The sequence below is a fragment of the Rhinopithecus bieti genome, unplaced genomic scaffold (genome assembly GCF_001698545.2).
Source record: "Rhinopithecus bieti isolate Rb0 unplaced genomic scaffold, ASM169854v2 scaffold_32081, whole genome shotgun sequence".
NCBI classification, from domain to species: Eukaryota; Metazoa; Chordata; class Mammalia; order Primates; family Cercopithecidae; genus Rhinopithecus; species Rhinopithecus bieti.
Window position 1 is genome coordinate 2,595,745 of NW_016814436.1, and position 15,497 is coordinate 2,611,241.

Sequence of the window (15,497 nt, forward strand, 5' to 3'; positions counted from 1 at the left end):
AGGATGGAAGGAAGGAAGGAAGGAAGGAGGGAGGGAGGGAGGGAGGAGGGAGGAAAGGGAGGGAGGAAGAACGGAAGGAGGGAGGGAAGGGAGGGAGGGAGGGAAAAGAGGAAGGAAAGAAGAAAAAAAAAAACAACTCTCCAGCTGCTAGTCTATACTTTATCTAGGAATAAGTATGCCATAACACCATTTGATTCCATGCTTAAAGGGCAAATGGCCAAATTAATTTCGGTGACAAACAGATCTTGTATAAAGGTACACTTCGGCTAAAAGAGAGTATAGATTGCCAAGAGTCCGTCAAAGGAAAAGAATTAGTGGATCTGGGGCTGGTTCCAAGGTATGAGTGTAGTGTAATTTCATAAGGAAGGAGGGCCTCAAGCAAAATTGCAGCCCTTAGCAAGCCTGAAGGTCACTGCCACAAAGGTGGCCTGATGCCAGAGGAACAAAAGCAGGAGCCACTCAATTACTACTAAAGAAGACGCCAAAGGGAGAAATAAGCTCATAAAATAACCGATCCAACATCCAGCTTTGAAAAATTATCTATGCATAACTCTTCCCCACTTAGAAGACAGCGGGATCAGTTATCCTTTTCAATGAATAGTACTACTTTACCTTCCAGTAGAAATATCCTGCAATGTATTTTCACTCCAGCACAAACATGTCGCGAAAGAGAGAAAGGTGCATACATCCTTTAGCTGATGCAAGCACATTTTTAATTCATCCCACCAAGATAAATCACTAACCATCTGAAACCTGCAAAAATGGATTAACGATCTCATACAGCATGACTATGAAAACCCACATCTGCTAACCACATTCCTAAGAGGAAGCAGCTGGTGACAGTTTTGTAGCGCTGTGACTTTTTAAAGGAAAATATTAGCAAGGACACACTAAATAGAAGTTTAGTTTCATTGAATCCACTTAGTTATGGAAAATCAGTATTTTCTTTTTTCTTTTTTATCAATAATCATGGAAATTACATAATTTGTCATGAAACTCAAATAATATTTAAAAATAAAAGTCAGCCCAGCACAGCGGCTCACGTCTGTAATCCTAGTACTTTGGAGGCCGAGATGGGTGGATCACTTGAGGTCAGGAGTTCGAGAACAGCCTGGTCAACGTGGTGAAACCCTGTCTCCACTAAAAATACAAAAATTAGCCAGGGATGGTGGTAGGCGCCTGTAATCCCAGCTACTCGGGAAGCTGAGGCAGGAGAATCACTTGATCCCCGGAGGCAGAGGTTGCAGTGGGCCGTGACTATGCCACTGCACTCAAGCCTGGGTGACAAAAGAGAGTGTGTCCAAAAAAAAAAATTTAATTAAAAGTCTACTTTCCCCTTCACCAGTTCCCCTTTCCTTTCCTTTTCCTTTCCCCTTACTTTTGAAACNTCAGGAGTTCGAGAACAGCCTGGTCAACGTGGTGAAACCCTGTCTCCACTAAAAATACAAAAATTAGCCAGGGATGGTGGTAGGCGCCTGTAATCCCAGCTACTCGGGAAGCTGAGGCAGGAGAATCACTTGATCCCCGGAGGCAGAGGTTGCAGTGGGCCGTGACTATGCCACTGCACTCAAGCCTGGGTGACAAAAAGAGAGTGTGTCCAAAAAAAAAAAATTTAATTAAAAGTCTACTTTCCCCCTTCACCAGTTCCCCTTTCCTTTCCTTTTTCCTTTCCTCTTTCTTTTGAGACGGAGTCACACTCTGTCGCCCAGTCTGGAGTGCAGTGGCCTGATCTCAGCGCACTGCAAGCTCCACCTCCCGAGTTCACGCCATTCTCCTGTCTCAGCCTCCCAAGTAGCTGGGACTACAGGCGCCTGCCGTCACGCCTGGCTAATTTTTTGTATTTTTAGTAGAAACGGGGTTTCACCATGTTAGCCAGGATGGTCTCGATCTCCTGACCTCATGATCCACCCGCCTTGGCCTACCAAAGTGCTGAGATTACAGGCGTAAGCCACCATGCCCAGGCTCTTTTTTTTTTTTTTTTTTTTTTTTTTTTTTTTGAGATGAAGTCTCTCTTTTGGAGTGCAAGGGAGGAGTGCAATGGCATCATCTCGGCTCACTGCAACCTCCGCTTCCTGGGTTCAAGCAATTCTCCTGCCTTAGCCTCCCAGGTAGCTAAGGTTACAGGTGCCTGCCATCATGCTCAGCTAATTTTTGAATTTTTAGTAGAGACGGGGTTTTACCATGTTGGCCAGGCTGGTTTCAAATTCCTGACCTCAGGTGATCCACCTGCCTCGGCCTCCCACAGTGCTGGGATTACAGGTGCGAGCCACCACACCCAGCCTGGAGATCCAATCTTTAAAGAGGTAACTAAGTTAAAATGAGGTCACTGGGGTGGGCCCTAATTCAGTTTGACTGTTGTCCTTATAAGAGGAGACGAGGGCAGAGACACATGCATAGAGGGAAGACCATGGGAAGATGAAGGGAGAAGATGGTCATTTACAAGGCAAGGAGAGAGGCCTCAGAAGAAACTAATCCAGCCTGGCAGGGTGGCTCATGCCTGTAACCACAGCATGTCGGGAGGCAGGAGTATTACTTGAGTCTAGGAGTTTGACACCAGCCTGGGCAATACAGCAAGACCTTGTCTCTACAAAAAAACAAAAAGCAGAAAAATAAGGCCAGGCATGATGGCTCATGTCTGTAATCTCAGCACTTTGGGAGGCTGAGGCTGGTCAATCACTTGAGGTCAAGAGTTCAAGACCAGTCTGGCCAACATGGTGAAACCCCATCTCTACTAAAAATACAAAAATTAGCTGGGCATGGCGTTGCACAGTTGTAATCCCAGCTACTCAGGAGGCTGAGACAGGAGAATCACTTGAACCTGGGAGGCAGAGGTTGCAGTGATCCGAGATCGCTCCACTGCACTCCAGCCTGGGCAACAGAGTGAGACTCTGTCTCAAAACCACCACCACCACCACCACCACCAACAACAACAATCCTGCTGACACCTTGATCTCAATCTCAGACTTTTAGCCTCCAGAACTATGAGAAAATAAATTTCTGGTCTGGCACAGTGGCTCAGGCCTGTAATCCCAGCACTTTGGGAGGCCAAGGCAGGTGGATTGCTTGAGTTCAGGAGTTCTAGACCTGCCTGGGCAACATAGTGAGACCCCATCTCTACAAAAAAAAATAGATCCTTGATTAAAAAAAAAAAAAGAAAAGAAAAAGGCCAGGTGCAGTGGCTCGCGCCTGTAATCCCAACACTTTGGGAGGCTGAGGCGAGTGGATCACTTGAGATCAGGAGTTTGAGACCAGCCTGACCAACATGGTGAAACCCCATCTCTACTAAAAATACAAAAATTAGCTGGGTGTGGTAGCACACACCTATTACCCCAGCTACTTGGGAGGCTGAGGCAGGAGAATTGCTTGAACCCTAGAGACAGAGGCTGCAGTGAGCTGAGATCATGCCGCTGTACTCCAGCCTGGGCATCAGAGTGAGACTCTATCTCAAAAAAAAAAAGAAAAGAAAAGAAAAGAAAAGAGAAAGTGACAGTTTGGGCTATTAAAAAAAAAAAAATTAGCCAGGTGTGGTGGCGCACACCTGTAGTTCTAGCTACTCACGATGCTGAGGCTGGAGGATTGCTTGAGCCCAGGGGTTAAGGCTGCAGTGAAGTGAGTCAAGATTGAGCAACTGCAATCCAGCCTGGGCAACAGAGCCAGACCCTGTCTCAAAAAAAAAGAAGTTCTGTTGTTGAAGCCATCCCAATAGTACTCTGTTATGGCAGCCCTAACATACTTACATAGATCCCACATCACTTACACAACAGCCTGTTTTTTGACTCCCTAACTTCCAGTCTCTTCTGCCCCTTACACAAATGGGCATTTTTTCTGTCATTCCATTGAATGTGTGAGTGACTCACAGCTGTGTTTTCCACTGAATGAAAATTGTTGACGACAGACTGGAAGGCCCACCCCAACTGGTCTTTTTTCTCACTACATGTTGGCTCAAGGACTATGTATCCAAAATGACTTGTCTTTTCCACATACTTTCCTAAACTGCTTAGCTTCCTTCTGTGGAAACCACTCTATTGTGTGTGTGTGTGTGAGTGTATGTGTGTGTGTCAGGGTCTTGCCCTGTTCTCAGGCTGGAATGCAATGGTGTGGTCCCGGGTCACTGCAGCCTCAACCTCCCAGGCTCAAGCAAATCTCCCACCTCAGCCTCTCGAGTAGCTGGGAAACACAGGCACATGCCACCACATCTGGCTAATTTTTAAAAAATGTTTTTGTAGAGATGGGGTCTCACTGTGTTGCCCAGGCTGGTCTCAAGTTCAAGCAATCCTCCTGCCTTGGTCTCCCAAAGTGCTGGGGTTACATGCATGAGCCACTATGCCCGACCTCATGTAGCATCACTGATCTACTTGCTTCTCTCTCCAGCTAGGCGGTGTAGTTCTTGAGGGCTGAGGCCACATTTTTCTTCCGTTTTTGGTGAGTTGCATATAGTAGCCACTTAATAAATGTATAACTGTTATTAAATTCTGTAACTTCCTAAAGACAATGAACTGACACAAAGCTAAGCCTGAATATCTAGATCTGTGCTGTTCAATACGAAAGCCATTAGCACATGTAGCTATTTAAATTAAAATTAAAAATCCTGGCCAGGCACGGTGGCTTACACCTGTAATCCCAGCACTTTGGGAGGCTGAGGCAGGCAGATCACCTGAGGTTAGGAGTTCGAGACCAGCCTGCCCAACATGGTGAAACCTTGTCTCTACAAAAAATATAAAAATTAGCTGGGCACGGTGGCACATGCCTATAGTCCCAGCTACTTGGGAGGCTGAGGCAGGAGAATCCTCAGAAGGTGGAGGTTGCAGTGAGCCAAGATGGTGCCACTGCACTCCAGCCTGGGTGACAGAGTGAGACTCCGTCTCAAAATATAAATAAAATAGAAATGTTTTCTATTTGTGCTATGCTGTAAGATAGTTAGTAGGCACATGTGACTACTGAGCACTTGCAATGTTGCTAGTGTGACTAAGAAGAGAATTTTTTTTTTTTTGAGACGGAGTCTTGCTATGTTACCCAGGCAGGAGTGCAGTGGTGCGATTTCAGCTCACTGCAACCTCTGCCTCCCAGGTTCAAGTGATTCTCCTGCTTCAGCCTCCTGAGTAGCTGGGATTACAGGCACATGCCACCATGCCTGGCTAATTTTTGTACTTTTAGTAGAGGCGAAGTTTCACCATGTTAGTCAGCAGGCTGGTCTTCCACTCCTGACCTCGTGATCTGCCCACCTCAGCCTCCCAAGGTGCTGGGATTACAGGCATGAGCCACCTCATGCTGGCTTCAAACTTCTGACCTCATGATCCACCCGCCTCAGCCTCCCAAAATGCTGGGATTACAGGCGTGAGCCACCATGCCCAGCCTTATTTATTTATTTTTGAGATGGGGGTCTCACTCTGTCACCTAGGTTGGAGTGCAGGGGCATGATTATCTGCTCACTGCAACCTCCACCTCCCAGGCTCAAGCAGTTCTCCCACCTCAGCCTCCCAAGTAGCTGAGATTATATGCACACGCCACTACACCCAGCTCATTTTTGAATTTTTAGTAGAGACGGGGTTTCACGCTGCCTAGGCTGGTCTCAAACTCCTGAGCTCAGGTGATTCATCTGGCTTGGCCTCCCAAAGTGCTGCGATTACAGGCATGAGCCACCATGCCTGGCCTACTTTTCTATCATCACAGAAAGTTTATTCAACAGTGCTGATCTACATCATAAAATACCTTGAAATACTAAAAGAAAAAGACAACATGGCTGGGCGTGGTGGCTCACGCCTGTAATCCCAATACTTTGGGAGGCCGAGGCAGGCAGATCACGAGGTCAGGAGATTGAAACCTACCTGGCTAACACGGTTAAACCCCGTCTCTACTAAAAATACAAAAAATTAGCTGGGCGAGGTGGCGGGTGCCTGTAGTCCCAGCTACTGGGGAGGCTGAGGCAGAAGAATGCCGTGAACCTGGGAGGTGAGCTGGCAGCGAGCCGAGACCGCGCCACTGCACTCCAGCCTGGGTGACAGAGCGAGACTCTGTCTCAAAACAACAACAACAACAAAAAAGAAAAAGACAACACATTAGGGGAAAAAAAGGAGAAAGGGTTACGAATATGTAATTCACGCAATTGGCCAAACATTCAAACACATAAAGTGAGCAACCTCATTAGTAAACAGGGAAATGCAAAGTAAAATGAGATAGCATTTTTCACCCACTGGATAGGCTAAAATTAGTCTACCAGTACATTGGTAAGGAATAAGGAAACAAATACTTTCAAACACTGCTGATGGGAAAACAGCCAGTCCGAAGGCCAAATAAAAGTGAAAGAAAATGGACAAAATATGAGCCACACCCAGGAATTGGCCCAAGAAACACCCAGACATGAGCACTAGGAGACGAGGTCCTAGTTTGTACATTACTACACTCTGTATGACTAACACAAAAGACTGCCCACATAACTCAATATTACAGCTAGATCAAGTGCTCAAACACCTTCCCCCATCCCTGTAGCCTATGAAATGGAAAATCCCTTGTGTATCATGCCTGCTAATCATCATGTTACAGGAAAGGGGTCCTGATCCAGACCCGAAGAGATGGTGCTTGGATCTTACACAAGAAAGAATTCAGGGCGAGTCCGTAAAGTGAAAGCAAGTTTATTAAGAAAGTAAAGGAATAGAGGAATGGCTACTGCATAGACAGAGCAGCCCCGAGGCTGGTTGCCCATTTTTATGGTTCTTTTCTCTTTTTTTTTTTTTTTTTGAGACAGAGCCTCACTCTGCCGCCAGACTGGAGTGCAGTGGTGTGATCTTGGCTCACTGCAACCTCTGCCTGCCCAGTTCAAGTGATTCTCCTGCCTCAGCCTCCCTAGTAGCTGGGACTATAGGTGTGCACCACCACGCCTGGCTAATTTTTGTATTTTTTTTTAGTCGAGATGGGGTTTCGCCACATTGGCCAGGTTGGTCTGGAACTCGACCTCAGATGATCCGCCCACCACGGCCTTCCAGAGTGCTGATATTACAGGCATGAGCCACTGCACCCAGCCTTTTATGGTTATTTCTTGATGATATGCTAAGCAAGGGGTGGATTATTCATGCCTTCTCTTTTTAGACCATATAGTATAACTTCCTGATGTTGCCATGGCATTTGTAAACTGTCATGGCGCTGGTGGGAGTGTAGCAGTGAGGACAACCAGAGGTCACTCTTGTGACCTTCTTGGTTTCGGTGGGTTTTAGCTGGCTTCTTTACTGCAACCTGTTTTATCAGGAAGGTCTTTGTGACCTGCATCTTGTGCCGACCTCCTATCTCATTCAGTGACTTAGAATGGCTTAACTGTCTGGGAATGCAGCCCAGTAGGTCTCAGCGTCATTTTACCTAGCTCCTATTCAAGACGCATTTGCTTTGGTTCAAATGCTTCTGACAATCATATTTATGATTGGGTTCCTACAAGTGAGATAGTGGGGGAACAAGCTGAAGAATGCCACCTTGGCCTCTAACAAATCACTGTGTGACTATGGGAAAAATTACCTCTTCCCTTCTTGGTCTCCCATTTCCACGACTATAAAAATGAGATTGGCTGGTCATGGTGGCTCACACCTGGAATCCCAGCACCTTGGGAGGCCGAGGTGGGTGGATCACTAGGTCAGGGGATCAAAACCATCCTGGCCAACATGGTGAAACCCTGTCTCTACTAAAATACAAAAAATTAGCCGGGCGTGGTGGCTGGCACCTGTTCTCCCAGCTACTTGGGACTGAGGCAGGGGAATCGCTTGAACCCAGAAGGCGGATGTTGTAGTGAGCCGAGATCACACCACTGCCTGGTGACAAAGTGAGACTCTGTCTCAAAAAAAAACAAGAGAAAAAAAAATGAGACTGAGAGTCACATTTCTTTTACAAACTCCTGCTTCATCTCCACCCAATAGCATTTTTATCTACAGCATACATTGTGGTTCAGTATTAAGTAGCATTTAAAGAAATGGTTGATTTTCAAAAGAAAGCTTAAAAACCCCCAAATTTGATGGTCTCTGTCTTCCAATATTCCAAGATTTTAGTTTTTCTTAGTTGAATTTGCTATACTCTCCACGATACATGTGAATTATCCATTCAGAGATGAGTTTACTAACCAGTACATGAGAAAAGTGAGTTTTTAAAGCATTTGAGTCAGATTGGCAAAAAAGACCTTTCCTGAGCTGGTTTCAAATCAGAATTTTTCTGTAGAACCCAAGAATGAGCAGAGGTATGCAAAATGGCCAAAACAGAAACATAATGCCAAGAGGGAAACGTTTTAAATGTCCAGGTTACACAAATCCCCAAAGTAAAAACACCCTGAAACCCATGCACTAAAGCGTTCCCCCTTTTTTAATAGTGGTTTTCCTTCCCTTCCCTTCCCCTCACATCCCCCTTCCCCTCCCACATCCACTCCCCTCCTCTCCTCTCCCATGTCCCTTCCTCACATCCCCTCCCCCTCCCTTCTGTTCCCTTCCCTTCCCCCAAGTTCTCTAACTTGCTCTAGTCAGTTTCTGCTTCATTTGTATTCCAAGTTTTCTACTTCGGAAGAATTTCAAGGCCCAAAGCACTTACTTCCCATACCATTTAAGGAAGTCCAAATCACTGGCTGGAAAAGTTGAAAAGGAATGCTTCCTGCTGTCAGAACTTTTACTTCCTCATTCAGATGATCTGTGGGTTCTCTCTGTGAGAATTACATCCTCCACAACCCACAATATTTTAGAATTTAAGTAAGTCAAACCATAAACTAGATTCCAGTTAACAAGGATTCTCTGAATTTACAGCTCTACAACTAGTGAAAAGCAACTAGTGAAAAGTTAATTATTTTATTTTGAGATGGAGTCTCGCTCTGCGTGATCTTGGCTTACTGCAACCTCTGTCTCCCAGGTTCAAGCAGTTCTCCTGCCTCAGCCTCCCAAGTAGGGAGACTGGGATTACAGGCGCGTGCCACCATGCCTGGCTAATTTTTGTATTTTTAGTAGCAACAGGGTTTTGCCATGTTGGCCAGGCTGGCTTGCCTGACCTCAAGTGATCTGCCTGCCTTGGCCTCCCAAAGTGCTGGGATTACAGGTGTGAGCCACTGCACCGGGCCACAAGTGAGTTAATATTTAAGGCATCCTAGCCTCCATCTGCTCACCAGCATTCAATGTAGACCAGCGACTTAACTTGTCATTTCAACCACTTAAAACATTTCTTAGAAAGGACAGGATCTTCAGCAAGCTCAAAAGGTCCCTAATAGTCCAGTCTAATCCAGACTGGAAAAATATACCTTACAGAAAAAAATTTATTCAACATGAGGCAAGTTTTTCTTACACAGGTGAGCTAAAAGTTGCAGGTATTTTTTCTTTGAGAGAGGGTCTCAAAAACAATCCAGGCTAGAGTGCAGTGGTGTGCTCAGCCTCTTCCTCCTGGGCTCAAGCAATCCTCCCACCTCAGCCTCCTGAGAAGCTGGTACTACAGGTGCTTGCCACCACACCTGGCTAATTTTTGTATGTTTTGTAGGGACGGAGTTTCACCATGTTGCCCAGGCTGGTCTCAAAGTCCTCAGTTCAAGCGATTTGCGTCTCAGCCTTCCACAGTGCTGGGATTATAGGTGTGAGCCATGGCACCCAGCAGGTATTTGTTTAAATTACTCCTATCACTGTAAACCTAACAAGTGGGGCAGAGGCAAACACATCTATTATAAACCTTATCATATCTGTTCTTTCTTATCAAACCTAAAATAGCCTGTCCTTTATGTGATCAATTATTGGGCTCTGTTTATCTCTCTTATAACCTCTCTCTCTCTGTTAATTCTCCCCCCCTACATCTACCTTAAATCCTCATTTATTTTCCCTTTCCAGAATGGAGGGTGGGGCTAATCATAGCAAAATGTTTTTCACCAACCCTTCATTCATGATGTCACCAGAACCCACACACTTCTCTACCCACACTTCAACCCTCCATCCCCAAAACAAACAAACAAAAAGCACACATACTGGGTTTCCACGGGCATGCAACAGAATACATCCCGAGACGGGAAAGAAATCTGTCTGCTCAGTTCAGTTAACTAGAGTTCTTCACTTTCTAATTTAAAGATCACATTAAAACTGGCCAGTTGATAACACACGTGGGAGTAACAATGTCAGAGCAGGTAGAAGAGAATGAAAAATGTGAAATACATGGTAGGCTCTCGGGTCCCCACCTCTACTCTTACTCCCTAACAAAATTCCTGCCTAGTGTTTCCTATTTTTTTTTTTTTTAAGAGACAGGGTCGGCCGGGCGCGGTGGCTCAAGCCTGTAATCCCAGCACTTTGGGAGGCCGAGACGGGCGGATCACGAGGTCAGGAGATCGAGACCATCCTGGCTAACACGGTGAAACCCCGTCTCTACCAAAATACAAAACTAGCCGGGCGAGGTGGCGGGCGCCTTGAGTCCCAGCTACTCGGGAGGCTGAGGCAGGAGAATGGCGTAAACCCGGGAGGCGGAGCTTGCAGTGAGCTGAGATCCGGCCACTGCACTCCAGTCCGGGCGACAGAGCGAGACTCCGCCTAAAAAAAAAAAAAAAAAAAAAAAAAAGAGACAGGGTCTTACTATGTTGCCCAGGCTGGAGTGCAGTGACTATGCACCAGTGATCATAGCACATTATGGTCTCAAACTCCTGAGCTCCAGTGATCCCCCCAAGTAGTTGGGACTACTGATGTGTGCCCAGCTCCTGTATCTTTTTTTTAAATACTGTATTTCTTCAGAGATAGGTTCTCCCTATGTTGCACAGGTTGGTCTCTGGACTCAAGTGATGCTCCCACCTTGGCCTCCTAAAATGCTGGGATTAAAGGCATGAGCCACCATGCCTGGCCCTTCCATACTTTTGAAACCAGCATATAACAGGTAAAAAGGCAGTTAATGGGGCTGATAACCCGAGCTTCTTTTCTTTTTAAATAAAATTAATGGCTGACTGCCAAAGGTCAAAGGCATCTATTTTTTAGATGGAGCACTCCCTTATAATGCTGGAGTTGAAATTCTTCCTTGACCTCTAAGGCTGATTATGGTTATTAGTGGTCAGGCTATCCTGAGTAAGTAATTACGGTCGTCTGCCCTCCAGGGCGAGGAGGGGCAGATTCCATGCTGTTGCTTAGGCTAGGGGCTGGCAGGAAGTGAAGGCCATCAGCCCTCTGAAGCCTTAGGCATGTAATAGGGAACAGAACACAAGTATCTTTTCTTCTGAGATTGCCTACAGAATAAGCAGGACCCTATCAACATTAGATGAGTTTGCAGCTACTCAGCACATTATCCCAAATACAAATACCTCATTTGGAGTTTCCATTCACTTTCATTCAATGAAGAGAAATGACTGTCCATTATCTTGGAAGAAAACATTTATAATGCCTAGTCCTCAAGAATAACTTCTTTTATTACCATGATTTGTGAAAAGCGACAGGGTAGACAGTTCAAGGAAGGACACAGACAGTGCCCTGTTTTAGGTTCCAAATTTCTTCTTTTTAATGGGTGGTGGGAGCTGAGCAATGATGTCATCCAGAGGCCGTTCCACTGCCACGAGTGTTCTTTCATCCAAAAGATCCATGAAGAGTAGAGGCTGCAGAGGGATGATAATGATTCTATCAGGACTTAGGATCCAGGGCTAGTCCTGAGTGAACTGACTAGAGGTAGACACCATCTAAACTAAAAGGTTAGCCTCGTTCAAGGCTCAAATGATTTAAATCTCTTGACAATCTTTCCTGCCCTGGGACTCAAAATAGTTGGAATGCATAAAAGCTTTTTTTTCTTTTTTAGAGATGGGGGTCTTGCTATGTTGCCCAGGCAGGAGATCAGTGGCCACTCATAGACATGATCAATGTGCACTGAAGCCCTGAACTCCTGGGCAATGATCCTGCCTCAGTCTCCTGAGTAGCTGGGACAATAGGTAGGTGTGCACTGCTGCACCTGGCTCAAGATCGGGAACTTAACTGAGTTTACTCATAAAAGGTCTCAGCAGGATTTTTTACATTTCTCTGGATAGAAAATCTATGCTTCTTATATCTCAAGAATCAGTGTTAAGCAAGGACTTTAAAGCCTAAATTCTTTTTTTTGTTTTTTTAAAGATAGAATCTCGACATCACCCAGGCTGGAGCACAGTGGTGCAATCATACTCACTGCAGCCTTGAACTCCTGAGCAGAAGCTATCCTCCCATCTCAGCCTCTTGAGCAGCTGGGACTACAGGCATGTTCCACCACACCCAACTACTTTTGGTGTGTATGTGTGTGTGTGTGTGTGTGTATATATATATATATATATTTTTTTTTTTTTTGTAGAGACAGGTTCTCACTATGTTGCCCAGACTGGTCTTGAACTCCAGCCTCAGCCTCCTAGAGTGCTGAGATTAGAGGAGTGAATCACCATACCCAGACTAAGGCAACTGACAACTGGCAAGTTACAAATGCATCAAGAAGCTAATCACATTTGAGTAATTTACAGACCTCGCCTCTTTTTTGTTAATAGTGATGGGGTTTTGCCATGGTGCCCAGGTATTTGAGTAGTGCCCAGGTTGGTGCCCAGGCTGGTCTTGAACTCCTGGGCTGAGGAGATCCACCTGCCTTGGCCTCCCAAAGTGCTGGGATTATAGGTATGAGCTACCAAGCCCAGCCTGCTTGACATTTATCCTATGGAACACTCCAACAAGTAAAATTTAAAGCCAGCTTTCACGCCAACAAAGACTCTACCTCAGCGCCAATGTTTCTCACTACTTACGCATTTCATTTTGGTTAAGTATGATGTGCCTGCCTCTAACCTACTAAAGCAAAAATAATAAAACATATACAAGGGACACCCAGCTTCAAAAAGGTGATTTGTCTCCCACAATCCAGGTTCTCTGCATGGAAACTGAAGGTGCTCTTATCTTCCGATTGTGGAGTTTATTACATTTTGATATCACAAAGGAACCAACTATCCAGAATAACAACACAAGATGTTTTACCTTATATATCTTAGAAATTTTAAAAGCATGAGCTGTGCGCCTCCGGACGACATCTGATTCATTCGTGGGAGGAAATGGATTGTACAGTAAGGTTTTGTCATTTGGAAGGGGCTAAAAAGACAAAGATACATTGTTTACATGGTTACTTCTATTGGGCTTCCACAGACCAAAGATCTGTAGTGCATTTTTAGCCCAACATCATCTTCTAACTATCATATATATTCAGTACCTCCCTGACATTTGTTAATTCAGGAAAACAGCTGTAGCCATGATACCTCTATTCAGAAAAACTAGGGGGAAAAAAAGAAGAAAAGGAGAGAGAGGGAGAAAGAGCTGAAGCTACTCTTGCAGCCACACCACAGAGGGTTGGGAGTATGAGGCTAACAGAGCTTGTTACTCCATGCAGCAAGATCAAAGGGCCCTTCTGGGGCTTCTGGCCTGTCTCATCAGTAACACTTTGTCAGAAAGGAACAAACTGGCAAGTGCAGGAGCTCAGCCCACACAGGCTCTGTGCTTTCTAGACTCTCCCCCAACCAGATCATAGACTGGACAAGTGACTGAAGTTCTCCCCAGGCAAAACCTCAACACAAACCACCCCTGCTGATGTCACTGACACCTCGAGGTGGCCTCTGGCCAAACAAATGATATTTTGTCTCTGACTTCCTTGGGAAATAGCTATGCCTACTATAGGGAAGCGATGAACTTAAAACCAATGCTTGGGAAAAAATGATCTGGGCTCAATTACAAGAGGCAAAAGAGTGGGAGGGGCCCTTCCTGTATCACTCATCTTGCAGAAGGCACTTGTCAGCCAGCTCTGCTTCCCACACCCAGAGGTCGCAAGGCCCACGAGATGATTCCAATGACACATCCCTGTGCACACCTCCTTTAGAGCCATCTGCTGCTTTCCCCCATGTTCCTTCCACCCCCACCTTCACAGACACACCAAAACACCGTGTCATGGTTGTAATCTAAACCCAAAGTGCAGGACAGGCATGGCCACAATGCTTCTAGGAAACAAAGCACCTACCCAAAAAAGATATAAATTCAGGGTGAATCAAAACAGCAGATAGCAAAGAGGACAGAATCTAAAACAGAAGAAAATGCTCATATCCCATCTAAATCACAGCCATGAAGAATTTTCCTAGCTAGGTTTTTCGGAGATGTTAAGACCAGTTCCTCAAGCCTGCAGACAGCGTTTCAGTAGCTTCAGCCAAGGGGTACAGAGGTCAAAACCTCAGCCTGTACCTCCTTTAATGAAACCATGTTATTCAGATATACCAGAGTTCAAAGTTGGAAGCAAGTTACCCAAATCATTGATTCTTCCTGATGAGGGTCACCTTCTGAATACTGGCCTAATTACTTTTCTGTGTAAGATTTATGTGCTCACTGGCAAAGAAGAGAAATAGTCAAATCAGCAAAAGCCAGTACACAAAGGCCAGCCCCTTCCCTGAGAACCTCCCAAAGAACTGTGGGAACACAAACCAGGGAAAAACAAAAAAGCCTCTCTCCTCCAAGAAATGTACTAGTTACCTTTATTCTGATTTACTAGCTACTTTATTCTGATTCTCCTTCCTCTTATTGTACTTGCTGCTTTTAGAACTTGAAGATTCAGAAGAAGATCTGGGAGGTAGCAGTGAAGAACTCACCAATGACTTGTCAATGATGCAGAACATATAGGCATCATGGAGAAGGATGTGCATCGGTCTCTTGGGATGAAAACTGATGTGTGTGATAGGAGTATCCCTTTGGAGCCAAAGGTGGTGAAAGCCCTGCTTCTGGACAGTCCGGCTCCAATCTGTATACTGTTTGTCTGGGATGCTGTACTCAAATACCTGAGGAAGGACATGACACAGAGAAATGCAGGCTGGTACTCAGACCAGAAGCGCATTCTCATTCCTAACCAGAAAGTATCTACACAAACCTTCTGCTGTATTATATTCATTCTATGCTCTCCCACCACTTTTTTTTTTTTGAGATGGTGTCCTGCTCTGTTGCCCAGGCTGGAGTTGGAGTGTAGTGGCTCGATCTCAGCTCACTGCAAGCTCCGCCTCCTGAGTTCAAACCATTCTCCTGCCTCAGCTTTCCGAGTAGCTGGGACTATAGGCACCCGCCACCACGCCCAGCTAATTTTTTGTATTTTTAGTAGAGATGGGGTTTCACCGTGTTAGCCAGGATGGTCTTGATCTCCTGACCTCGTGATCCGCCTGCCTTGGCCTCCCAAAGTGCTGGGATTACAGGCATGAGACACTGCGCCTGGCCCATCTTTTCAGAGCTATTTTATGCACATAATACATAGTGTCCTGTATCTTGCTTTTCTTGCTCAGTGTTATATCATGGAGACTGACCCACATTAATACACATATACATCAGTCATGCCTATTCTGAAACATACAATACTCCACTCATTTTACGCATGTATCATGATTTACTTATCCACTCTGCTTAGTGGACATTAGCTTGTTTCATATCTTTGTCTACTACAACAAAGCTGCAATGAACTGTCTCTGTATAAATATCTTTTTGCACAACTAAAAGCATACATATATATATATATATATATATATATAT

General features: G+C 45.3%; 1 protein-coding gene across 1 annotated transcript in view; it reads right to left on the minus strand.

Moving 5' to 3' along the window:
• Positions 1-11,347: 11,347 nt before the first annotated feature.
• Positions 11,348-15,497, minus strand: part of UTP4 (UTP4 small subunit processome component) — a 44,480-nt gene continuing 40,330 nt past the window's right edge. The window contains exons 15-17 of the mRNA XM_017850773.1: positions 14,576-14,761; positions 12,930-13,040; positions 11,348-11,551 (exon numbers count right to left, since the gene is read on the minus strand). Of these exons, the coding sequence (XP_017706262.1) occupies positions 11,435-11,551; positions 12,930-13,040; positions 14,576-14,761 (414 nt within the window). The 3' untranslated portion in view covers positions 11,348-11,434. The remainder of the gene's footprint in view (positions 11,552-12,929; positions 13,041-14,575; positions 14,762-15,497) is intronic.